We start from the raw sequence: 27,075 nt of genomic DNA, 5'->3' as shown, positions 1-27,075 counted from the left end.
TAGAATAACGTTCTGCATCATATTTCGAAAGATTTTTTGAAAAAGAAGGAAAAATGAAGATTTTCTAAAAATAGACTAACTTGACCCTCAGGCGAGCTTTTTCATTTGACCTCTGACCTCAAAACAATGCATTATTAAAAGTTGGCCCCAGATAAGTCCTACAATAATATATCTTTGAAATTATTTTAACTGTTACTGTTTTGGAGCTATGGCCACTTAAGCAAAATGAGATATGACGTCATGGCGGCCATCTTGGATTTTTTGACGTACTTGGAAATGTTGCTGTTACCCCTTTGGCTTATACCATACAATATAATAGAAAGATCATTGGTATACCTCTTAAACTTTTAGGAGATGTATTGCTTACAAACTAAAGTGTAGAAGAAGAATAATAATAATAATAATAATAATAATAATAATAAGAAACAGAACAAAAACAATAGGTCTTTTCACCTTTTGGTGAAAAGCCCTAATTAGGTCAAACACAGTAAGCACACAGTCATATTAGGTCAAACACAGTAAGCACACAGTCATATTAGGTCAAACATAGTAAGCACACAGTAATATTAGGTCAAACACAGTAAGCACACAGTCATATTAGGTCAAACACAGTAAGCACACAGTCATATTAGGTCAAACACAGTAAGCACACAGTAATATTAGGTCAAACACAGTAAGCACACAGTAATATTAGGTCAAACACAGTAAGCACACAGTAATATTAGGTCAAACACAGTAAGCACACAGTAATATTAGTCAACCATCTTATATGATTTCTTTTCTAAAAGTGAACTTTATTGCCCGGATGGTAGCGTGTAAGGTGTCTTACTGTGGGAGGAAGACAGAGAACCTGGGGAAAACCCAAGTCTATGGACATTATAATACATATTTCAAAGTAAATTTTCAAACATGTACATGACAATTTCTAAAACTTTGTTGAACAACTGAAATGTTAAAATATGGACTATTCATATACAATTTATAGAACAGGATGTTCACATTAGCAAAGCTGTAAAAGTTGCAGTATCTATCATTACTAGTTTATAATCATATACATTGTATTTACATATATAAACTGTTCATAAAATGTCGGTATTTTCATGTAGGTGTGTTTTATATAATGTTATTTTAAGAAAGATTCCACTGCCATAAATGGTACCATTTCATATTCTCAGTTAAAATAAAAACAGATTTGATGTGAAATCTTATAGGTGCATATATGTACCTATAAATTAGTACTCAAAAATTGTATTTCCGTCATGCAATCATCAAAAAATAAACTTGACCCAGAAAAGCCCTTACTGGTTATATGCCCATACTGAAAATATGCCCTACCCAGTAATAAGCCCATGCCTGGTAATAAACCCTACCTTGTGTTAAGTCCTATCTGGCATTACCTGCCCATTACCTGATGAAAAGCCATAAGGTGTACCGTAATAATACATACCTGGTAATAAGCCCATACCTGGTATTAAGTCAATACCTGGTAATAAGCCCATACCTGGTATTAAGCCCATACCTGGTATTAAGTCAATACCTGGTAATAAGCCCGTACATGGTTATAAATCAATACTTGGTAATAAGTCAATACCTGGTAATAAGTCAATACCTGGTAATAAGCCCGTACATGGTTATAAGTCCTAACTCGTAATAAGCCCTACAAGAAGGCCTACCTGGTGATAAGACCATGCCTGATAATAAGTTCATGCCTGACAATAAGCCAACGTCTGGTAATAAACCCATGTCTGGTAGTAAGTCTATCCATGTTATTTGCAATTCAGTAAGAATGCTAACAAATGCCATTTCATTGCCCTAAAAAATGCAGACTCCCAAGGCCTGGGCTTATTGGTTTATTTGTTGGCCCCAATGACTGGGCTTGTTAGTTTATTTGTTGGCCCCAATGACTGGGCTTGTTAGTTTATTTGTTGGCCCCAATGACTGGGCTTGTTAGTTTATTTGTTGGCCCCAATGACTGGGCTTGTTAGTTTATTTGTTGGCCCCAATGACTGGGCTTGTTAGTTTATTTGTTGGCCCCAATGACTGGGCTAATTAGTTTATTTGTTAGCTCCTTGGCTTAGACTTGTTACAGGATAAATACAGTAATGTAATATCTTTACAATAAAGTTTGATGTTTTACCTTCATCGGGAGAGTATTTCTATCACGGATGAGACGTCCGATCTCTATAACGGACTGCATGCGTGACACTGCCATCTCCATCTGTGTATCTATCAGATCCTCTCTACAACACCAAATACATATACACATATATACATATATACATATACCATTAACATCCAAAACATCAGATCCTCTCTACAACACCAAATACATACATCATATACACATATATACATATACCATTAACATCCAAAACATCAGATCCTCTCTACAACACCAAATACATATATCATATACACATATATACATATACCATTAACAACACCAAGTACATATATCATATACACATATATACATATACCATTAACATCCTAAACAAACTCCACAAGAGTTACCAGAAGTACAAAGACAATAATTTATAAGATTTGGAAGTCTCTGTTCCTATTAAATTGATTTACAGCTGTTTGAGGTATACCTGGGGTCGGGGATCATCAGGAAGTGGATACTGCGGGTGTCCAGCTTGTTTGTGTAGGCCGGGTCCAGCAAATGCTGTAGATTCTGGTACATGTGTTCTGTGATGAATGGGATCAGAGGAGACTGGAACAAACAGGAACGGCTAATTGTGGATTTTTCAGGCAAAACAACAGTATATGAGAAAATTTTAACTTAAAATCACTCTTAAAATCACTCTAACTTAAAATCACAGCATAGAAACTAAAATAAATACTGTTTCTAATTCAGAAGAATAAACTTAAATTGAATAGATAATGGATGTTCATAAATAATACTCATAGAAAAATATTTTCTGCAGTATCAAATGAGTTAATATGTACATTTGTATTAGATATAAGAATATTTCACCCTTACCTCTATTAAATATGTGACCTGTTTGACGTAAGAATATTTCACCCTTACCTCTATTAAATGAGTGACCTTTTAGATGTAACAGTATTTCACCCTTACCTCTATTAAATAAGTGACCTTTAAGATATAAGAATATTTCACCCTTACCTCTATTAAATGAGTGACCTTTTAGATGTAATATTTCACCCTTACCTCTATTAAAAGTTATAAGATGTCTAAACAGCAGTTCCTCTAAACCAAGATCTAGATTAAATTGTTAGTAGTGAACCTACCATGACCCTGATCATTGAGTGTAGAACTCCAAACAGTGTCTCCAGTGCCATCCGACAGTCGACAGCTCCCCCATCTCCCTGTAACAGATAAATAAAAATTCAACACACCCTTCATCTCCCTAACACCAATATTTAATAGGATAATTGTGAAACATTCGTGTTACCATGCTCAACAGAAATGGAGCTAAATGTAAATTTCAATCTGAACTTCTATCTGTCATCTGACATCTGAATTCACACAAATAGGGCACCACAAGGGAACCTACACATGAAGTTTAATGAAGATCTCTCAAGTACTTTTCAAGAAATCGCAAATACAAATTTCAATTCTCAAAATTCAAGATGGCCACCTGTCGGCCATTTTGTTTTTCTGATCAAAAATCTAAATTGATATTAGCACAAATAGGGGCCAAGGGGGAACCTACACATGAAGTTTAAGGAATATACCTGCAGTACTTTTCAAGAAAAAGCGATAACAAGGATTGTTTAAGGGCAGATGGCTGGAAGTCAGAAGGACCACATATACAGACCACAGACACAGGGTGATTTGAATAGCTAACAAGGAACATATCACACCAGCTCAATTTAAACTATGTGGGAAGCTGACAACTGCTGTAGACTAGATTCTCAGCTGAAGATTTTTTTTACACTTTGTGATCCGATCATTCATACTCACATATATTAACAATTTTCTTTCATACTTCAATTTGAGATTACCATCTGATATTCTAATTTTCTGTCACCAGTAACAGTTATATTTTATGCTCTTACATTACTGATGCATTACAACATCTGCAAGTTTAATAAACGTTCCATAACTTAAGGAATCCCTTTAATTCTGATATCAAACTAAACATTTTCTACAGGAAACAGTTATTTAATACTAACAAAATTTTATTAAGAATTTTTCACACCTCCAATAATGCTTTAGAATATATATTCTAAAGATACAGGAATTTCCTTCAGGAATACTGATGAAACTGGGGCCAGATTTGTTGTATTTCAAAGGATTACACTGACAGTATCATATAGATTACATAGTATTATAGATTACATAGTATTATAGATTATATAGTATTATATAGATTACATAGTATTATTGATTACATAAAAATGTACGAGACCTTTAGTCGCTTCCTGTTCATCCTCACATACCAGTTGGTCAGCTGACCCACAAACTTAACCATCACTGGCATCACAGTGTACAGATGGTACTCTGAAAATATAAAAATCCTCCTTATGTTTCATACATTTCAGAATTTTTTGACATATATGTTCTAATGTAATGCATTAAATACAGGTATATATGTAGCAGTTTCATCTTACTTCAACAAGCTTCAAACTCCAACCTAGGAACTTTGTAAAAGACTTACCTGACATTTCTTTTTTAACAAATTTGAGTAGAGACTGAGTTGAGGACAGCATCCAGCGATCCATATAGTTTGTTGGGCGGGTTACCTTGTTGGGGTTGTATAAAAACACACCACCCTCTTCCTGAAAACAATAGTCCAGTCAAGATGAAAAAAACACCTAAAAATCAAGTTCCCTTTATTTTTTTTACTTAGGAAGAATGCTTCCTAGATGACAAATTGAATTTTTTCTTAAAAAAATTCTGTTGAAAAATTAAAATGAGGTTTTTTGAACACTGCATAAACAAACAATTATTACTGCCGTGATTGCCTAACCGTTGACGAAACTTCTGGTGTATTACCCCGGCAAGTTGACCGACCGATCTTGTCAGTCGTCTGGAGGGGCGGGGTTATGCACAGCAATGCTATCACGTAGGCGGGGTTTATTCGATAACGACAAGCGCGTTAATCGGCGAGACTTCGATAGTAAATATGGCTGCGCCCTATCAGAAAAACGTGTGTGGGAGGTTTTACGCTAACGGGGTACAGACGGAGGACAATCTACGCCATGAAATACTTGATCTACATTGCAAAGGATTATCTTTTCAGGAAATCAGCCAAAAAACAGGTGTAACGAAGGGTGGTTGTCACAAGATCGTAAAGAATTTTACTGCAAGAGGGACTTTTGACCCGTCACTTGTTCAACGGAACCCTAGTAAAATTACCGATGAAGTCTTACAGTTTATAGAGTATGAGAAATTTAAACAAACTTCAATTAACAGTCATGAAATTAGGGCCAAATTATTAGAGAGGAACGTATGTACCCTTCAGACCGTTCCATCTGCCAGTCGAATAAGACATACAGTCAGACACAAATTAGGGATGACACGGAAAGTTATCCAGTCTATACCAGCTGAAACACAGACAGCAGCCCATGAAAATCGTGTAACTGCATTTATTGCTAGAGCTATGGACTTCATTCCACAACAGCTACATTTCTTTGATGAAGCATCTGTCGTAAAAACTGCAGGTAATAGAAAGTATGGACACAGCACCAAAGGCACCCGAGCAGTTGAAGTACAAAGGTATGCAAGCAATGCAACATTTACTGTCAATCTAGCTTGTGGATACTTTGGAATCGAACATTATGATATACTTAATGGTCCATCAAATGCTATGGAAATGATACATTTTTTCGATGATTATATGCAAGAAACAAACATGGTTGGTAATCCAGTATTATCAAATGGTGATTGCGTTATATTAGATAATTGTGGTTTCCACCATCACAACCAAGGAGAACGAATGCTTAGGAACATGCTTGGTACCAGAAACATTACACTTTTATTTCAGCCTCCTTATAGTCCAGAATACAATGTTGCCGAGTACATCTTCAATTTAATGCGTAATGGTCTTCAGAAAAACAAAGACTTTACATATGAATTCACAGAACTTTCAATTGTCAACTCGTTAAATGCCATTCCTAATTCATGTCTTCCTAGATTGTTGGAAATGTGTGGCTATGTGTGAAAAAAAAAGTATCAAGGAACAATTTATTTTTAGTTCATGAAAGTAAACACGGTTTGAGAATTTTAATTATGTCTGCATGTAACTGCAGCTGATCATAATATTATACAAACCGACATATACCGGTAGTATATGTAGTCTTCATCATACACAAAGTGGCTTTAAATTACCATTTACAGTATGTATTACATGTACAGAATGTCATTATTTGATTTGCAATACTTTCAGACCTGCACATGTACATTGTATACATGTCACTGTGATCTTTCTAGAATACTCATTATTCTAATGAAATAGATTTGAAGCATACATGTGTTTACAATTTCCAAAAAAAATCAAAAGCTACTACTTCATGTATATCAATGTTCAGTTGATATGGCATTGATAATATTAAATAAAATGAAAATCAAGTATATATTGAAATTCTAGTTATTATTTAATAGCTATTAATGTCCATAAGTCGCATTTTAACCTCAGCCCTATTAAAATATTGTTATTTTTTTTGTCATGAGCACAATCAATTATAATATTTATAATTTATAATATTATAACAATTTAGTTGACCAACATTTTTCAGTCAGTAGAATACGGTTACCGGTAGAGTTTTTCGATACTCAAATCGAAAATATATATAACAATAATATCCAGATAAAAACTAGTTCATATAATAACTTATCTGCCAATCCCCATTAAGTTTTGGAAAATCCCATAATTTAATAACATTTGGTGACATATGATAGGAAATTAACTATTTCAACTAACAGAAGACTGAGTGAACTGTATTACAGCAGTTTCACAGTTTTTTTTTGTGTCTTTGTGTTAATAATTCATTATCATGTGGTGATGACCTATCTGCAATCATGCATTTTGACAGCTAGATGTCTTACATGCAGCTCAAGTTTCCTTTGTGACACAGACTTAAGTCAGAGTTTCCTCTGGCCCTGATGACAGACTTGGACATTCTGACAGACAACTTATTTGAGTTTCCTTTACAATACCAGAATCGGTACACTCAAAATGACCGATATACAAAAATGTATGTCTTTTAATCAAACTCTTCTTGCCTTGAATGTGTTTAGGATAGCTATGGAAAATTTGTCGACCAAAGAACATTCGATCAGATGAAATGTCTTAATATCAGTTGTAAGATAGGTTATAATTATACAGTTATACTACTATGTATCTATGTAATGAAAGATTTACAAAGACAACTCAATAGTATATTTATATTTTTAATCCTTTTCCTGGAGCCTGGACCCTCATCGAGTCGTCATTCATTAGCTGGAATTTTTCTGGAATTCTTTCCTTGTACATGTACATAATTAATATACATTTGTGCCACGTACATTAAAAAAATCTTTTCTTAGTATGAGCACTTTCGGTCAAACTCTTCAGATGCTTATATAGGAGTCGAATCTCGTGATCTCCAACTCGGGATATCAAAAAAAAAAACCTGCTCAAAGAATTCCAAGTAAAATTTATTTGATTTAATACCGTAGTATGAATATTTGGAACATCAATATATATAAATTTCCATGACCCACTGATCTTCAAGATAACAAGGTTTGACTTAAGAATCTATATTTGGTGACTGTCAAATGCAAGTTCAGCAGGTCCTTCAGCCTGAAGTATACACTGGACATATAAAAAAATAATTATTTCATGCACTAGAAAGGTTTATTTTGAATGAAGCTAATTCTTTACAGTGCGACATTTAATAGTTGTAAAATAAAAATAGTCTGATCACCAGTTCTCTGAATCAGGTGAGCTATAAAAAGCAACACAGTTACCAAATATATTATAATACAATGAATGTTTAAAGAAAATAAATTCAAGTTTTCAACATTTGAGTTTCATCATCAAAAAATACCTAATCCAAACTTTAGAAAACAAATAAATAAAATAAAATATTGGACTTAACTACTACATGGATAAAGGTACATTGTACATGTACACATATGTAAATGAAAAGGACCCAGAGGTCAATGTTACATCATAACAAAGCATACAACTACAAGTGTAAGAACCACGAAAGTCATTATCATTTGTTTTGAGCATAGTACATATTTATATTAATTGTACTTGCTACCAAGTATATAAAAAATATTCAGATTCTAATGCAATCAACAAATTTCTCATTATTTTAATTCCTCCTTGGATAAATGAAAAAATATCTTTGAGTTATAATTGCTAAGGAATGAGCAAATGATTTATATGAAGTAAAACAATCATGATCAATTGTCACATTTTTCTTGAGGCAGAGGGGGGAGGGGTGGATATTCTTCAGGTGGGAGTGGTGGGAAAATCTCATTTTCGGTCTCTGGAGCTTTGGAAACCGTAGCTGTACATGCTGATGGCTGGCTGGCAGGAGTTCCATACCACACCCCAGGGTTATATGCAGTGTACCAATATGGATATAATTGAGATGGCTGCTGCTGAGGAGAGTTGTAGCTGTAGATACCCAGATTTGCCGGAGACAATAAACTTGGTGAACCATAAGAATACAATCTTGAATCACTTTCATTGACCTGAATGACCTCATTTGTTTCTTGTGAATCTCTTCCACTGGTTTCAGAGAAACAAACTGGCTTCTCATAATTGTCAAGTTTGAATTTTGCAGAAACTGTTTTCTTTCCATTTTTAATCAAATTTTCCAATTCTTCTGGGCTAATTGAAGTTATGTTGCTAGGGATTTTCCCCTGTGTAGCAAGTTTGATGTAACGAAGATCTCTTTGTAGTAGTTGGTTACCATCTTTCCCCTTGTATTTGGCAAGAAATGCTAATTGTAATCTGGGCTTTACCATCTTCACAAAATTTGTTGTGTTTGTCTGAAGGAAAGTCTGCAGGCCGTTGATTTTATCTTCGTTTATTCTGACATCCTTCTCTAAAGCAGCGACTTCTTTCTCGGCCTGAAATATGAAATTATGTAAATACATTTATCAGCAGTGTTTTTGTGACAATTTGTTTGTGAAAAGATTTATTAGGAATTCCACACAAATTATATCAAGCAGACATGAAAGATTTACAAGCTACATTGCAATAGTCTATCAACAAATCAGTTTTTAAATAAAAAGATGTTTATTAGGCCAAAAAAATATTGTTTGTTTAGGGTCATCCGACCCTACCTAGACTTTACCCCCCCCCCCCCCCCCCCCCCGACCCTAAACTTTTTATTGACTTCTAGAAAAAAAAAATCTGAAAATCTTGAAATTTCTGAAATTTTGCTAACCTTTTCAAAGTAAGAATCACATATCCATTCACCATTGTAATTGTTTTAGCAGTCCCTGGCTAATTTGGCAAATCTCAAGCATAGATAACTGCATATCTACTGCATATAAATGATTTTAAGAAATATTTTATAGAAATTTAAACAACAAAATCGTGTCAATTTACATTTATAAGAAAAAAAAAATCAATAAAAAAAATCCCTACCTACCTACCCTAATTTTTTGGGCTCCTCTGACCCTAAACAAACATTTTTTTTTGGCCTTACTTCAGAAACCAAAAACTACGGAGTAATGTAGACATGATGTGTATATATGACGTATATAGCTTCATTGGCTGTATCAGAGACATATATACAGTATATATGTCTCTGGCTGTATGTAGCCTACATGTGTTGAAGTACTAAGTCTAAAAGATTACTTTTGTAAATGTATAAATAACATGGATGGAATTTGAAAATGGAGAACAAATTGTGATCCACACTTTGATCCCCTGGTAATGCACCCACACTTTCTTTCTCAGTTTTTTCTTACCCCATTTTTTTCTCCCTTATTACTTACCTCTTGGATCATGGCCTTGTAATCTTTGTGTTTAGCCAAAATGCCACAGTAGTTGTAACCAAGGCATTTGTCAAATGGGCACGCCCTTCCGCCCCTATTTCCCGTGGCCTTGTGTCCCCTATGATGGCACTTGTCGCACACTGTTTTGGTAAGCACTCCCCCCGGGATCGCCACTGGATGTAACGAATCCGGTACGACATGTAAGTCTTTGAGACTGTTCTTTCTATGGACGAGAAGAATGTGAAGAGAGTCCCGTTCATCCCTAAGTTTATCTAACTCGTTGTCGAGATAATTCTTATCATTGACATTAGGAGTGTCAGGTCGTCGGGTACTGCTATCAAACCTATCGCTGTCTCCAACTTTCTTTTGGTTTTTATCGACTTCGTGTGTTTCAAAGTCAAGTCGTTTTGGTTGCTTCGCCATGGTTGGAGCACCATCGGGGCTACCTGCCTCCGACTTCATTTTGATTTTGCTTTCTGGTGTTTGTAATTTGACGATGCGATCGATTAACATTCTCTTGTAGACTTCGGGGATAGCCATCTCCCTAACCTCACGTGGGCGCAAAAATCTCAATGTCTCTTCGCTACTAACCGCATGGCGGTATATTTCCTCTTTATAAGGAAGGAGGCCGGGGTCAATCGACTCGATAAAGTTATCACTTGCAATTCGAGCAGCCATGTTTATCACAATCACAATACCTTGCCATCCGGAACTCGTCGGGGAATCACGTATTAATTTCGGGAGACAATACCCGATGAGTTCAGGATGGAGGCCTTGTCACATATCACGCGAGATTAGCCAGGCCTACATAACCAATCAGATCGCGCCTTGTCATTCTACTGCAACCAATGCCCACACCACTATCTCGAGTTGCGCGACAAGTACATCACCGTCACCGTCAACGGTTAGGCAATCACGGCAGTAAAAGTGTTTAGAAACAAATTTTCTGTGTTAAACATAATATGTTAAAAGTCTTCAAATCTTTCCAGCTAAATATGAAATTCTGAGAGAACATGTATACAATTTGAAGACTGATGACTGTTATATAAATCACACAATACATAAGTTACTTTCCAAATAGCTACTTACATTCTAGTTCAGTTAAATCTTATCCATCGTAGCTTTCTGTATTCTGGGAGAGTTAAATCTTACCCTCTCATATCTTTCTGTATTCTCGGCGAGTTAAATCCTACCCTCTCATAACTTTCTGTATTCTGGGAGAGTTAAATCTTACCCTCTCATATCTTTCTGTATTCTGGGAGAGTTAAATCTTACCCTCTCATATCTTTCTGTATTCTGGGAGAGTTAAATCTTACCCTCTCATATCTTCTGTATTCTGGGGGAGTTAAATCTTACCCTCTCATATCTTTCTGTATTCTTGGAGAGTTAAATCTTACCCTCTCATATCTTTCTGTATTCTGTGAGAGTTAAATCTTACCCTCTCATATCTTTCTGTATTCTGGGCGAGTTAAATCTTACCCTCTCATATCTTTCTGTATTCTTGGCAAGTTCAACCTTACCCTCTCATATCTTCTGTTCTGGAAGAGTTCAATCTTACCCTCTCATATCTTTCTGTGTTCTGGGATAGTTAAATCTTACCCTCTCATATCTTTCTGTGTTCTGGGATAGTTAAATCTTACCCTCTCATATCTTTCTGTGTTCTGGAAGAGTTCAATCTTACCCTCTCATATCTTTCTGCATTCTGCATGAAAAATCTGTAGGCATTGTACCAAGGCAAGAAAACATCCTTGAGGACTCGCTCTACCCCTTCTTCACGGAAACACAGGTTCTCCGCACGCACAGCTGGCGAGTTACACAAGTACAACCTTAAAGCAAGACATTACACAATATAAATCACTCCTGCTTCAAGACACATGTATTCTCTGTAGTTCATGTTTAGCCAATGGTAAATGCTAACATTACTGAGCCTACAAATTACATGTTACACTCATACATATTTATTACGCTATTTTCTTAGTGTTTGGTACCTTCTTGAGAACATCAGCTCCAATATTAACAACTGTTGTAGTCTGTACTCACCTGAGGGCATCAGCTCCAATATTAACAACTGCTAGAACCTGTACTCACTTGAGGGCATCAGTTCCAATATTAACAACTGCTAGAGTCTGTACTCACCTGAGGGCATCAGCTCCAATATTAACAACTGTTGTAGTCTGTACTCACCTGAGGGCATCAGCTCCATATTTATTAACAACTTCTATGGGATCTGGGTAGTTCTTCTTTCTCTTACTCATCTTTTGTTTGTCTCTGTAACACAAATTTAAACATCAAACTTCTCTTTCAATATCAAGAATCTTTATGAATCGTAGATGGGTATTAAACAACTGTGTAGTTGAAAACAGCCAATGATTAACACAGAAGTAATGTTCTAGTACAACTTACGCAGCCAACACAAGGCCATTCACGATCAGATTCTTGAATGGAGGTTTGTCGAACAGCAGAGTCGATAGGACAAGGAGCGTGTAAAACCTGTAAATACAAGATGGACAGGTCAGACAGTGTTTGTGTAAAACATCTAAATTTAACATGAATGATTCTGTCTATACTTAACTAGCCACTCTGAAATCTGTGGGCCAGAAAAATGGTGGCATTTAAGTTTTTTTATAAACATGGTAAATGTACTAACCAACCCCTGGTCTGATCCACTCCTTCTGCGATGAAATCAGCTGGGAAATTATCATCAAAGTCTTTCTTCCGCTCAAAAGGGTAGTGAACCTGTGCATAGGGCATACTACCACTTTCAAACCAGCAATCAAACACCTCTGGAGTCCTCTTCAATTGTCCTTTCCCAAATTTGGATGGAATTGTGATTTTATCCACACTGGAAACCCAAGTTTTAACATTATACTAAAAAATCTACTACTGTACATTAAATCATACTGATGAAGTGTTGTGTGTCCACTAAACTCCAACAATAACATTACTAGGGAATGTGTGAGTGTATTTGTCTGTGATATCAATGTAATGACTCATTTTTACACCGTCCCATTGTGATATATTTTCTGTTGTATTGTGCTTCACTTTGATCATATCTGAGTTTTCTCACTGACAAATAATTAATTCAGGAGTGTTTGTGGATTGTGTTCTGTATGATATACAACTTTATACAATAGAGTTTCTAATTGTTCATTAACTAATATGAGGTGCTCTTCTTTAGCATCAACATCTTCATAACAAATGTAAGGATATGTTAAATCATTAAGGACAAATAAATAAGCAGTGATTTGTGTTGAGTTAGAAACATCAAGAAGTCAGGTTTCTGTAAATATATCATTCATGTCCACTTACGTTTCCCTGTGTAGATCATCCACTTTTACACCACTAAGCTGATGAAGCTCCTCTATAGATCCAACACAGACAACCTGTAAAATATGTCAATACGTAACTCTATAAAGTCTTGTTAGCTTCATAAACATATTACCAACAACTGTCACAGTGAAGTAGTACCATCAAGGATAGAGTTGGGCTTGAATATCAAAATACTGGAGCTACAATTTTAGTGAACTTCCGTTTTAAATTGTTCTATGTCTTTAGGATATAATTCTTGTTAAATCTAGTACATAAAGTTGACTCCTACCTCCTCTCCATCATCACTAACCCACAATGGTATGGGCGTGCCCCAGTAACGGTTCCTGGAGATGGCCCAGTCTCGTGCATCTCTCAGCCAGTTAGCGAACCTCTTTTCTTTTACAAAATCTGGCACCCTAGCCAAACCAAACCAGGAGTATTATCAGATATTATAATCAGCGTAGACAAAAATCAGGGTAAAAAGTTATATATGACCAAAGAAAAGAAACACAATTATCATGTTGACTGGTGATTGCAAATAACCTTTTCATAACAAAAGATCGAAAAAATAAGCAGGCGTAGAACAAACCATCACGTATATCTGTCAATCACAACATATTGCTGACAAATTTGTTAGAATTATTTTGAGAAGGTTTATAATTATGCATGATACACATGTAGTCTTAAAAAAGTTTTTATTTGTAATGTTGAAACCTTCAGTATATAATTCAGACGTGTGCAGCAAGAAATGTTTTGGAAAATGTTAATCAGTAAGTCAAGATTTTTAATATAAAAAAATGAAGACTATAGCAGTATAGAGAATTTGTAAAGGAAGATAAAAGAGATTTATCTGTGTCACATACCAATAAGTTTTAGAATTATTGTTCAGCAGTCTTTGCGTTGCCTGCTCAACACGAACAAACCAGCTCGGAACAGCCTTGTAGATCAGAGGTGTCTCAGATCTGCAAACAAAGAAAACAAAGACTATCTTATACACAGGAAATACTCTATTTTAAATAAATGATTTATTCTTAAAACAGTTGTTGGATGTAAAGATCCCTTTTCTTTTTTTATTCTCAAACTAAAATGTAAAGATTTATCTCCCTTAGATCACCATGAAGAGCGATATCAAATGGACTGTGTGCTTTACCTCCAACAGAATGGATAGCTATGGGTGATAGTTCCCTGGTGGACTAGGCGTTTGTTGGACTTCAACATCTTCATGATGTGTTTATCAGCTTCCTGTAACAAATCACAATAGAACCCCCATTAACTTATACACCAAAAGCACACATAGTGGGTATTGCTAAAATAACTATGGCAGACAATATTCTGCTGGTATCACCAGCTTACATCGCTCTAAACACAAAATGACAATTGTTTGTTCTATACTATTTTAACTAGCATAAATGGTATGTACAATAGTATTAAATATTTCACAAGTATGTACCTCAAAGTCAAAGTATTATATAGCGAACGTTGCATTATGTACCCTTGACCTTGAACACGACATGGTTTTGAACTATTTGTTTAGGTTGATTAATGAATGAATCATTAATTAAAACAAAATGTTGCCATTGGAAAATGCTAGGTATACATCAATCATCAAATGTAATTGTCCAATTCCAACAACAAAAACTACCAACCAACTAAATTTTCTACAAACTGTATGTCTCTGAAACTCTAAACATAGTGTAATCCAAAGTATGTTTAGTTTGAATTATGAAAATAACAGCTTTGATATAATGATACAATACTTTTTGTGTAGATTGACAGTGCTTGTGTACTCTAAGGTAATAAATATATATATATCTCAGTATTTTTTAATTAACCTTAAATAATCAACACCTAAAATACGTTTAACAACAACTAATATTGTTTATAGTCTTTTACCTTGACATGCATTCCTTTGAAATCAACAACTTCATCTGTAAATCTGCCACTGGCATCAACAGGACAGATCATGGCACTGTCTTTACTGATTATACCATTGGTCAAACACACACGGTAATCATCCTGTAATGAATGGTCTTAATTAAAGGGAGCCCAAACACACAGTAATCATCCTGTAATCAATGGTCTAAATTAAAGGGAGCCCAAACACTAGAAATCTTCCTATTAAATCAACGTATGTATACATGTAATTATTTACATTAGAATGCTCATATCTCAAAACATTATTGAGTGACAATTTGGAAAAAATCTTCCTCCACATTGATGTAGTGATTTTCTAATTGGTCTTGTAGCCATCAATAAATATACCATGACTTGTATTAAGTGGTCAAAAATAATTTGAAGTTCAAGAATCGAGGAGATATTTATGTATAATTTGAGAATGGATACCTCTCCGAAGTAAGGTGCTTGATGTACAATTCCTGTACCACTTTCAGCACTGACATAATCATCACAAAGGATTCGAAATGCACCTTTCTCCTCCCCCATCTACAAATCATAAAACACAAAATCAGTTATAATACACATCAGTAAAATATTAAACTTTCATCAAAATGCTGTGTGCAAAATGCTATATTTTGACTTGTGTTTTTGCTTGATGTATTTCTCATCAACACCCAGGGTTATTTTGATGCGACTATCTCACTGAACAACATACTAGAAAGGCCCATTACGATCCAGAGCAACTAGAGTAAAGTGTCTAGCCCATGGACACAACCATCACAGCAGAGACTGGCCCATTTCTCAGCTTCCCAAGAAACACAAACACACCCCCCCCCCCCCCCCCCCCCCCCTTACTTCATTGATAATATAACAATATTATCTTTATATTTTCAAATGTAAAAATTTTGCTTTTGGTATTGAAAATGGATCAACTTGATTTGCAGCTTTCTTGTCAGCCTAATAAACAATAATAAATGAGAAGTTATAAGATATAACAAAGTTATGTGCATCAGTATTACCTCTATACTTACATATTCAAAATAATTAAACAGGGGTTTGTATTTCTTCCCGACCAATGCCTTGCCTTTGAATCTGAAATGGAAATGAACGCCTACTTGTTAATACTGCTACATAAAGTATGACAAAACCTGCCAAAACCACTTTACCAAAGGAATGGATTACTGTGGTACAGAGGTGTATGGAAGACATTGCAGGCTGGTAAGACTTCTGAATATTCTTTATGGTGCTTATTATAATGAGCATCGATCAAAAATAAATTTGTCTCTTATAAAGAAACTGATCGAAAATACTGTGAAGTATATAATCATAACCCACTGCTACACAAATGCAAAATTTAAAAGTCCATTATAATGGTTTCTTCTTTAGTGAGACTTACTTCTCCAACAAAGTGTATTCCTCTTCTGATTTGTACAACGCCTGTACTCGCGCCTCCATCAAGATATAGATGTTGTTTGTTGCCTTATCTGTAAATCAACAAATCAAGTTTTAATTCATTAGTTAAGCATCACAATGATAATCTTGTAATTAAGTCGGGTGAAACTTTATCTAACTGTACAGATCTGATCATTAAATCTGTGTTTTTCTTGTCACTATATCTAGGCCTACACCCCACAGTACTATGTGTTGTTTATTTTCTGCTGAAGTCATCAAAATTTGTATCTTCATCTTTATCATTGTTTTGTGAGAACACAAAACTCAGCAATCACTGTTCATTTCATGTTCCCCATTTCTCTCTAAAGATAACATTTCTACTGAAAAAAAAATTGCTGGATGGGAATTCCCTAAATGGCCAGGAATAACACAAAAGATATTATTCTTTATGAAATGAACAATATTTGAAATATATATATCTTGATGGGTTTGTTTTTAAAATACTTCATCTTGTTATTGTACTGAATAACTGGTACAACCTACCTTTGACCTTAATGTAGTCCATATTAGCATTGACACAGAGAGACATGTTGCTGGGTAGTGTCCAGGGTGTGGTTGTCCAGGCTAGAGCACTCACCTCCGGGGACTCGAGAAGTGGAAAACTCACAATCACTGTTACAAAGAATATTACATTTCTTCTATCAGGACAGACAACCAAAGATATGTACAAAAACTTAAATATCTTCTATCAGGACAGACAATCAAAGGTACATACGAAAACTTAAATATCTTCTATCAGGACAGACAATCAAAGGTATGTACGAAAACTTATATATCTATCAGGACAGACAATCAAAGGTATGTACGAAAACTTAAATATCTTCTATCAGGACAGACAACCAAAGGTACGCACGAAAACTTAAATATCTATCAGGACAGACAATCAAAGGTACATACGAAAACTTAAATATCTTCTATCAGGACCGACAACCAAAGGTACGCACGAAAACTTAAATATCTCCTATCAGGACAGACAACCAAAGATACGCACGAAAACTTAAATATCTATCAGGACAGACAATCAAAGGTACATACGAAAACTTAAATATCTTCTATCAGGACCGACAACCAAAGGTAAGCACGAAAACTTAAATATCTCCTATCAGGACAGACAACCAAAGATACGTACGAAAACTTAAATATCTTTTATCCGGACAGACAACAAAAGATCCTTAGGAAAATTGATAAGGTCATGGATACAAAAGCTTGAAACCATTTCAGAGGAAAATCTATTGGAACTTTATTTCTGATAAGGTATAAAACCATATAGATACAATCATCAGTGATGTGGGAGACAAGGAGCTACAAACCAGCAGGATCTGTGACATCCTTGTAGTTCTGGCCACTCTCAAAGTTGCTGAGGGGAGTGTTACACGTCGTTGAGTAAGGCATCACCTGCCAAACAATACATTACATATTGACTTAATATATTACAATATTCACAAGTTTGAGTAGTAACAATACATTACATATTGACTTAATATATTACAATAGTCACAAGTTTGAGTAGTAACAATACATTACATATTGACTTAATATATTACAATATTCACAAGTTTGAGTAGTAACAATACATTACATATTGACTTAATATATTACAATATTCACAAGTTTGAGTAGTAACAATACATTACATATTGACTTAATATATTACAATATTCACAAGTTTGAGTAGTAACAATACATTACGTATTGACTTAATATATTACAATATTCACAAGTTTGAGTAGTAACAATACATTACGTATTGACTTAATATATTACAATATTCACAAGTTTGAGTAGTAACAATACATTACATATTGACTTAATATATTACAATATTCACAAGTTTGAGTAGTAACAATACATTACATATTGACTGAATATATTACAATAGTCACAAGTTTGAGTAGTGACAACACATCTTCGTGTTTTGTTTTATTCTATTTTTGAAAATAAATGTCTGTGACAGAAGTTAAAGAGAATTGCTATCAAGCTATATACACTCTGATAAAAACCTCCTATTTCTATCATTAGATAAGGGCTATTCCAGGGTTATCCATGTGGGAGGGCTGGGAGGCACTTGTATTAAAATCTAATGGGTGGTTGGGTAAAACTCAATTTTTCTAGTATTCCTAAACTAAAATGTTTGAACATTTGATAGGTGGTGGCGTTGAAAAAATGCCTCTCATCTGTCCCACATGGATAATTTTATTACGGCCCTAAGGATTTAACACTGGAAAAAAATCACTTGAGTAACAATTTACACACAAGACGTGAAAACTATACAGCATAAAATCATTGTATACAAACAACAACATATCAAATAATTCTATTGAAGATCAATCATTTCTCTACTTTTACCATCTCTTACTCTCTTTTGACATTTGACCCTACATATAATATTTGTGATATATCATTCCAGTGCTAAGTTTAATAACCATCAGCAAAAGAAGAATCATAAGAATTAGAAAATCTGGAATTCAAATATCTCTGCCACAGATAAAAGGCTACCTTTGCTCCCTTGTAGACAAAACCTTTGTTGTAGAGTTCCTTGAACACAAACCAGATAGACTCCATAAACCAGGGGTACATAGTCTTGTAGTCATTTTCAAAGTCTATCCACCTTCCCAGTCTGGTCACTATGTCCTACAATGTAAACATGGTTTAATTAATAACACTGGCTTTACAAAATACATTTCAGGCATTTTCCTCACAATTATTAGCATTGTGACAGATTACTAAGGCAAAAAGGAGCTAATTTTACTGGCTTAATCAAGTATTGTCCTGGACTAGAAAATGAAGTAGGACTATAAGTATCTCTTTTCTCATATAACGACACATGTTTGGATAAAGCTGTAATGATCCTTTTCGAGTAATGGATCTAAACACAAAACTTTTAAAGAGGAATATTGATGCTGATGTCAACAGCAGCGCCAGAATAAAAACACAACTGTCTTGCTTTTATAATTTTTTGTTGGAGGTGATCATGAGACAAAAACAAGTGCAATCAATGATTGTGAAAGCTCACCAGTGGCAGCAATCACACTATGCATTCATTTTTTATGTATGTATAAGCATGTCATTTTGAAATTGTATGTCACATAATATCACTCCTAGACCTCTAATGGATGTATAAACCAAATAAGAATGGTGTGGACTTACAAGCTTTTCAAAACTAACCCCCAAAATCTTTAAAGTGAGTTTTGTGTCAAAAAAAGTAGGTCCACTAAACGGTAAAATGCCAAAATGCCAATTTTTTCCTGCATGATTTTGCCACATCATCACTCCTGGATCTCTAATGAATGTATAAACCAAATCAGAAAGGCATGAGGTGTATACTTTTGGACTTACCCCCAAAACTTTAAAGTGAGTTTTGGTGCCATAAAAGTTAAGTCCACAAAATGGTAAAATGCGAAAAACTCACGATTTTTTTCTGCATGATTTTGCCATAACATCACTCCTAGACCTCTAATGAATTTATAAACCAATTTAGAAGGGTATGAGGTGTATGCTTTTGGACTTACAAACTTTCCAAAAACTTACTCCAAAAACTTTAAAGTGGGTTTTGGTGCCAAAAAAAAAAATCACAATCATTTTCTGCATAATTTTGCCATAACGTCATTCCTAGACCTCTAATGAATGTATAAACCAAATCAGTACGATATGAGGTGTATGCTTTTGGACTTACAAGCTTTCCAAAAACTTACTCCAAAAACTTTAAAGTTTTGGGGTGGGACGCCGACGTGGACGCGGATGCCGGGGTGACAGCATTATCTCTCGGTTACTCGTAACCGGTGAGCTAATGAACTAGAACTGAAAGATATGAACAGCCTTGCTTCAATACCAATCATTGTCATTTCTAGACAATTGTCTATAAAACAGGATGAAAATGCATTATGTCTTTGGTTCCAGAAATAAGTGATATTCGTCATATTTGAAACTTTGAATGAAGTAGATGGCAAGTCAGACATTGAATTGAGATGATTTTGTTTATTTTCTCAAACAGGCAGGGATCTCCGGACTGATTCATTGTATTAGTTTTGTCATACATATTTACTCCTCACTGTAGATTTACCTGCCAGTCCTGGGAGTACCTCATGACGATCTTGCGACACTCTGCGTTATACTTGTCTATGCCCATCTTCATGACATCATCTGGGCCTGTGATACCCAGAGTCTTATCTATCTCGTATTCCTGTATTAGACACATCATCATACAAAGAAGGTACCAATTAGGTAGCCAGTAGCAACGTTTATATGTTTGTAAATGACAAAACTCAGTGTGATAGACTAAAGACCCCTTATTCAGTCATTACAGTTCATTTAGACTAAACTCTGGGTTTGAGAAATGATGAATGTAGGTTCAAAATATAAATCATTTCTTTTGAAATAAAATTCATGAAGATAGATTTTAAACTTCACAGTTGCGAAGATTTTAAAACAAATCATGACAAGCAGATGAGAAAAATGCTAACAAAAAAGGAATATATCAGCTGATATGAGACAGCTTGATCTGATTTACAATTTCAATAATATATAGTTTACATTTATCATTGTTCTTTATCTACATACCACAGGAAGGCCGTGGCAATCCCAGCCAAATCTCCTCTCTACATGGTACCCTGTCTGGTGGGCGTAACGTGTCACCACATCCTTGATAGTCCCGGCCAGGATGTGACCGTAATGGGGTAGGCCTGTGGCAAACGGCGGACCATCATAGAATGTATACCTGTATAAATCATATAAGATGAATTTCATCATCACGTCACAAAAATGAGCAACTTTTATTTCAGTTAATCCCCAAAACTACATTGAAATTTGTTAACCCCAAAAACTACAAATGTACATTGAAATTTAGAAAAATACTCAAACTAACCAAACAATGCTATAATTCTCAGACTGTTTTAACAAAACATTTTAATGAATTCTGAAGCTACGATGTCATCTCTGTCATCTCACACAAACAAATCAAAGGGAATTAAAAGTAGTGATCAAAAATTAGCTACATAGGTAAACACCAACGACAACATTCTAAAATGAGTGAAGTGTAATGGACAGACAGCTAGCTATGTGAACAGTATCTGATCTTCCAGTCTGATACATGGCTGAGCAATACAAATTAATGTCATGAATCACCATGGTACTCTAGTGACGTCTACAGAAATTGAATTTCAGAGACAATATGACTCCTTTTTTTTTTTAAATACTGACCTTGGTTTTTTTGCTGACTGTTTCAGGGAGGTTTTAAAAGCATCTATGTCTTTCCAATGCTGCAGCACAGATTCCTCCATCTTGGGGAAATTGATGTGCTCAGCCACTGGCTGACATTTGGACATCGACATGATGACCCTCTTTAATCAGTTTCTTGTTCTCTGTAATACAAATGAAAAGAATATACATACCACTGTATACATCTTCCTACTTTCCAATCACTGACTGTGAGTATTTAACATGTTTTTTGTCTGCTATGACAGCTTACGGCCTTTCAGCAAAGTTCACCTTGGTTTAATGTCAACCCAGATTGCCAAGTCTGGGTAGAGTGACATGTTACAAAGGCCTATAATCATGATTATGTGTACAGTTTGTTTTCAGCAAATACTCTCAATAATGATGAACACTGAACAAAGGGACACAACAACTCTGTATGCAATCGGGTAGAGTTGTATATATATACACATGAACAATATCCAACCAATCAGAAGCATGTGTATGGTTGTTACAGCAACAAACCCATGCAATTGTATTATATACAGCTCCCTAATACCATTAAATACCAATTTTCATCGATATTAAACAATATCATTCAACCAAAAAGAAGTCTTCGACTCTTGGCATGCTTGCCTTGACAACGAAACCCATGCACAGTCCACTAATTACCCCTACCCCTCATTATTTTTTTTTAATTGGACAATATCTAAATTTCAACAAATCAGAGGCTGTGACAGTACCATGATGTACGTATACCAACACTCCAAATTTCATCGAAATATCGAACAATTCTGAAATTTCAGCCAATCAGAGGCCATACGACAATTTCATACATAAATTCCATCAAGATATACTAAATATCGACCAATCAAAGGTCTCTGGCCAACTGATTGCTTGACCAAATTGAAAAAAAAAGTTTTTGCACAGGTATGGTCATACACAAACACTTATGTAAAGTTTCAGTTTGAAGAAGAAGAATTGGATCCTGGAGGACATAATAAAATCATTATTATTAATGATAATTAACAACTAAATGCCTTTTTTCATGATCAAAATTATAAAAGAAACATTCAGAGCAGCCCTAGTTTGATTCCCAGAAACTCACACCAGTAGTTTTCTGTAACCAGAAACTGTTTTGAAATCAAGTTAGGGAATTCTACTTTCAGTTTTATAATAGATCTGTATACATGAGATTCTATGACTAGTGGCCATGGTATTACCATATTTCATTTGTTATATTTATAACCACCAAATTCTGAGTAATAATAATTGAGTCATGCATGATGTACATGTAGTAAGCTTAAGCTTTATGACATGCAAATGTTGCAATCAGAAAGAAGAAGAAAAAAATTTTGGACCGGTAGATTTACCATTTTAAGAGTTTAAGTATTCCCCAATTAATCATATTATTATCAAAACTATCACACAAACAACTGCTTCAAGACTACATGATAACCTACCGATCAACATATACACTTACATTCTACCACAGGTGCCTGACTCGTTTTATAAAATAATTATTATATATATAATAACATGTATGTAAGAGTACATGTTATTATTTTATAAAACGAGTCGGGCACCTGTGATTCTACAAAGACCTGAGTGACTTATGATCAAGATTATCTGAAATGTTTAAATCGATATATCAAAGATTTAAAGAAAACGAGTTGAGCAATATGTCTCTGGGTCAATAAGAAATTAAAGTATAAAATGACACAATTCAATAGCAAACTTATGGAGCATCAACATGAAACTAGAAAACTACTTAACCAATGTTACAAGTTTTGTACTCACGCTTTGAAGAAGTTACTGATTTCACAACAGATGATGCAGAGATAAATACAGGCTATCCTCGAGCTACGATTACTTTTATATAGTTGTGGAATTATCTGTTTTTAACTGAAAGTTGCATCATTTCGGACCGGTTTGCATGTGGACCGGAAAGCGAGAATACTTTTAGAGCATGCGCAGCTTTAGGGTAAAATACAATAATAAAACCAACCTCGTGTTTGTAATTCCCGGACGAGTGGAAACGCAAATCTATGGAACGCCAAATAAACATATATATTCAATTAATTGAACCTATCTTCAATTATTTGAAGATAGGTTCAATCAATTGAAGATAGGTTCAATTTAATTGACGATAGGTTCAATTCAATTGAAGATAGGTCCAATTATTTGTACCTATCTTTAATTATTTAAAGATAGGTACAATTGAATTGAACCTTTCTTTAATTAAATTGAACCTATCTTCAATTGAATTGAACCTATCTCTAATTGAATTGAACCTATCTCTAATTGAAATAAACCTATCTTCAAATACAACATATCCTTAATTAAATTAAACCTATATTCAATTCAATTGGGCCTATCTTTAAATCAATTGCACCTATATCTAATTCAATTGAACCTATCTTTAATTCGTCCCTTTTCCCTACTAGTTCGTAATTGAAGATAGGTTCAATTCAATTAGAGATAGTTTCAATTCAACTGAAGATAGGTTCAATTAGTCTTATTTAAACCTATCTTTAATAGAATTGCACCTATCTTCAATTGAATTGAACCTATCTTTAATTCAATTGTACTTATCTTTGATTATTTGAAGATAGGTTCAATTAATTGAATATATGTTAATTTGGCGTTCCATAGAAATCTTGTGCTGTACCGGTTAAATGTAAACTATTTACATATCCTTTAACAAAGAAAAGTGCAAAAAATAGAAAACCTGACAGACTACAACTTCTACCTCATAAGTTAACAACGCACGTATACTGAAACAGATAAAACACTAAAGAGGAGGGGGGGGGGGGGGGGGGGGGGGCGTAATACCGTAATCCTTTGAACCCGAGACATCTTCAATTGATACTCGTTGTTTCCCGCCAAAAAAGATAAAAATTTTGAACCAACATCAAAACTTTCTCCCTCATACCATTAGAATGAAACAGAATTCATCTTCTATTAATATATTTTGTACATAAAGGACAAAGCCTTAAATAACAAAGAATATGTCTATGCCTGCCAGTTTCTATCGAAATATTGTGTGAAGACAGTCGTGTCTTGACAATTACTTTTTTTGTACTTTTCTGGAAAAGGTTTACTTAAGTAAGGTAAGGTTCAAGGCAGACATGATCAATATTACCACTTAGATGGCTAGCTAACACATTGGATTGATATTGCCCTTATCCTGTAAACATTTCGCCTCTGAATGTCAACTGAATAAAATTTACTGCATAAGATGAACAGACGATGGCACAGAATTTATTTCACATATGATTACATATATCCTGTAGTTTTCAACAAACACATCAATTCAATTTCAACCATAATTACGTATACATATAATTATGAGCCACGGATTAACGTAAGCTATATCAACACTGGTTTTGTATTCAAGTTCATCTAACATTGCCTGACGTAGGAATATAGATATTTTACAATTAATAATTCATGTGATATCATGATATTCGAAAGGTTCAGTTCTCTTATTTACATTGCAAGAAATAAAATCTGACATAAAATTGTACTTTGTCTTCGCTAATCTAGCTGCCACAAGAAATGAATTTAAAAAAGAATGAGTATCGAGTTGGCGTAGTGGTACCCTGTCGTTCAGACCGAGGCCCTCCCGACAGGAGTTGATCTAACTGCTTTAGTCTCAGTAGAGGTAAGATTACGTTCCACTACGCTACGGCTCAACCCGTAAACCACATGTCATTAAAATTTATATATATTTACGATAGGTTGATTGTGCAACTTCCGGTGGGGAAAAAATCAATGCTGAAAAAAGCCTAGATATGTAGAAAAAAAATGGAGCTATTACAAGGCAACTACATTATTTCGATGTACAGAAACCACCATTAAGATGAAGCGAAATCATTCACATATAAAGCATTGATAATTCATGCGTAACATATAGTGCGGATATTGCACCACAACCCGGGTATGTTTATATGTGTTTAGACATGAGTAGTAGGCAGTGAGCCACGGCGTGTTGTGTTTATATACCTGAGACTAAAGCACTTATATGTACTCCTTCTGGAGGACGCAACAGTGCCAGTTCGATACTCACTTGATTTTTTTCAGCATTTTTCCTCATTTCCTCCCACTTTTCCCCTACAAATGGTAATAATTTTGTCTTGTTTTATTGATTTATCAAATCCCAATCGCAACCATCATATTTATAATACCAATAAAAACCAATAAAGCGGTATATATTGTGAAATCATTCATAAAAAATGAGATTTGCAATCATGATTTAACTTTCAGCAAGCGTGACAAATTCAATACACATAATTATAGCCGATTGTTGATTTTAAACATGTTTTGTTTTTACTTTCCACACATGTTCAGTAACGTGTAGGTTTTCGAGTAAATACGTGTATAAGATACCCTCACAAAATAATGATAATTTAAAGTGCTAAAGAGGAGCGCACTAACATTCATTGTTATATGGTATTTTACAAAATTATTTATTCTTCGAAGTATAAAATGGTGAAAACAGTTTAATATGTACCGTTTATTTAGCACCACAGGCACTCGTCTGCAAAAACATCCTATTCATGTGGTTTCATCATCGTACATAATTTACCGTTACGATCACGGAACAGGATATTGCACAACAAACATAGCGTATATTTATCAGTAGTGAGATGTAGGTTGTATGGCGGAGTGAGCCGCAGCGTGGTGGTCAGATTTGTTCTTCTGAGCCTAAAGCAGCTAGGATCTACTCCTGTCGGAACGACCTCGGTCTGACCGGTGGGTCTCCACTACGCCAAATCGATACTCACTCTTTTTTTTTTTTTTTTTTTAGAAAACAAATTTATAAAAGACAAAATTCCTGGTGTAATCGTACATCTTTTAAATAAATATTCACAAGTTACTTTTTCATATACATGATGTATGTTTAATTATTGTTGATATGGCAGAACTTTTATCGAAAAATGATGACATCCTTGTTGTGGGGTGAACCTAAGTTTGTCTGTCCCTTCGTATAACTACTGTTTGACATTATTCAGTATATCCTTACCAACATTATAGATCATTCGTATTCCCTACTGTTGACGACATAATAAATTTGGCATTAAAGTTACATATCACTTACCAGTACTGGACGATTTTTATCGATGGAATCCGCATGGACTTTTAACTTACACTTAATACCGAATGTTAAGAAATTTGTTTTCTATATAATCCAAATATTTCATAAACGATAATTGTTACGCGCGAATTAAAGAGTTTTCGTTAGAAACATATATACTAAATAGATGCCAACAAAAAGACAACTTCATGATAATTTGCCAAAGCACTGC

The 27,075-nt window shown here is 34.7% G+C and overlaps 1 protein-coding gene across 2 annotated transcripts in view; it reads right to left on the bottom strand.

Moving 5' to 3' along the window:
- The window catches only part of LOC117331353 (isoleucine--tRNA ligase, cytoplasmic-like), a 35,333-nt gene extending 11,620 nt beyond the window's left edge, over positions 1 to 23,713 (bottom strand). For both annotated transcript variants that reach the window (XM_033890038.1, XM_033890037.1), the window contains exons 1-24: positions 23,564 to 23,713; positions 21,770 to 21,930; positions 21,131 to 21,287; positions 20,634 to 20,753; positions 19,070 to 19,204; positions 17,884 to 17,968; positions 17,057 to 17,185; positions 16,518 to 16,605; positions 16,153 to 16,213; positions 15,569 to 15,667; positions 15,119 to 15,241; positions 14,376 to 14,467; positions 14,089 to 14,187; positions 13,515 to 13,641; positions 13,226 to 13,299; positions 12,564 to 12,758; positions 12,320 to 12,406; positions 12,101 to 12,184; positions 11,598 to 11,742; positions 4,629 to 4,749; positions 4,380 to 4,471; positions 3,256 to 3,333; positions 2,595 to 2,716; positions 2,138 to 2,240 (exon numbers count right to left, since the gene is read on the bottom strand). In XM_033890038.1, coding sequence (XP_033745929.1) covers positions 2,138 to 2,240; positions 2,595 to 2,716; positions 3,256 to 3,333; positions 4,380 to 4,471; positions 4,629 to 4,749; positions 11,598 to 11,742; positions 12,101 to 12,184; positions 12,320 to 12,406; positions 12,564 to 12,758; positions 13,226 to 13,299; positions 13,515 to 13,641; positions 14,089 to 14,187; positions 14,376 to 14,467; positions 15,119 to 15,241; positions 15,569 to 15,667; positions 16,153 to 16,213; positions 16,518 to 16,605; positions 17,057 to 17,185; positions 17,884 to 17,968; positions 19,070 to 19,204; positions 20,634 to 20,753; positions 21,131 to 21,287; positions 21,770 to 21,900 — 2,547 coding nt within the window. In that variant the 5' untranslated portion in view covers positions 21,901 to 21,930; positions 23,564 to 23,713. The remainder of the gene's footprint in view (positions 1 to 2,137; positions 2,241 to 2,594; positions 2,717 to 3,255; positions 3,334 to 4,379; positions 4,472 to 4,628; positions 4,750 to 11,597; positions 11,743 to 12,100; positions 12,185 to 12,319; positions 12,407 to 12,563; positions 12,759 to 13,225; positions 13,300 to 13,514; positions 13,642 to 14,088; positions 14,188 to 14,375; positions 14,468 to 15,118; positions 15,242 to 15,568; positions 15,668 to 16,152; positions 16,214 to 16,517; positions 16,606 to 17,056; positions 17,186 to 17,883; positions 17,969 to 19,069; positions 19,205 to 20,633; positions 20,754 to 21,130; positions 21,288 to 21,769; positions 21,931 to 23,563) is intronic.
- Positions 23,714 to 27,075: the final 3,362 nt, after the last annotated feature.

The sequence above is a fragment of the Pecten maximus genome, chromosome 7 (assembly GCF_902652985.1).
Source record: "Pecten maximus chromosome 7, xPecMax1.1, whole genome shotgun sequence".
In the NCBI taxonomy this organism is placed as follows: domain Eukaryota; kingdom Metazoa; phylum Mollusca; class Bivalvia; order Pectinida; family Pectinidae; genus Pecten; species Pecten maximus.
This window is presented reverse-complemented; position numbering and strand designations above follow the sequence as displayed.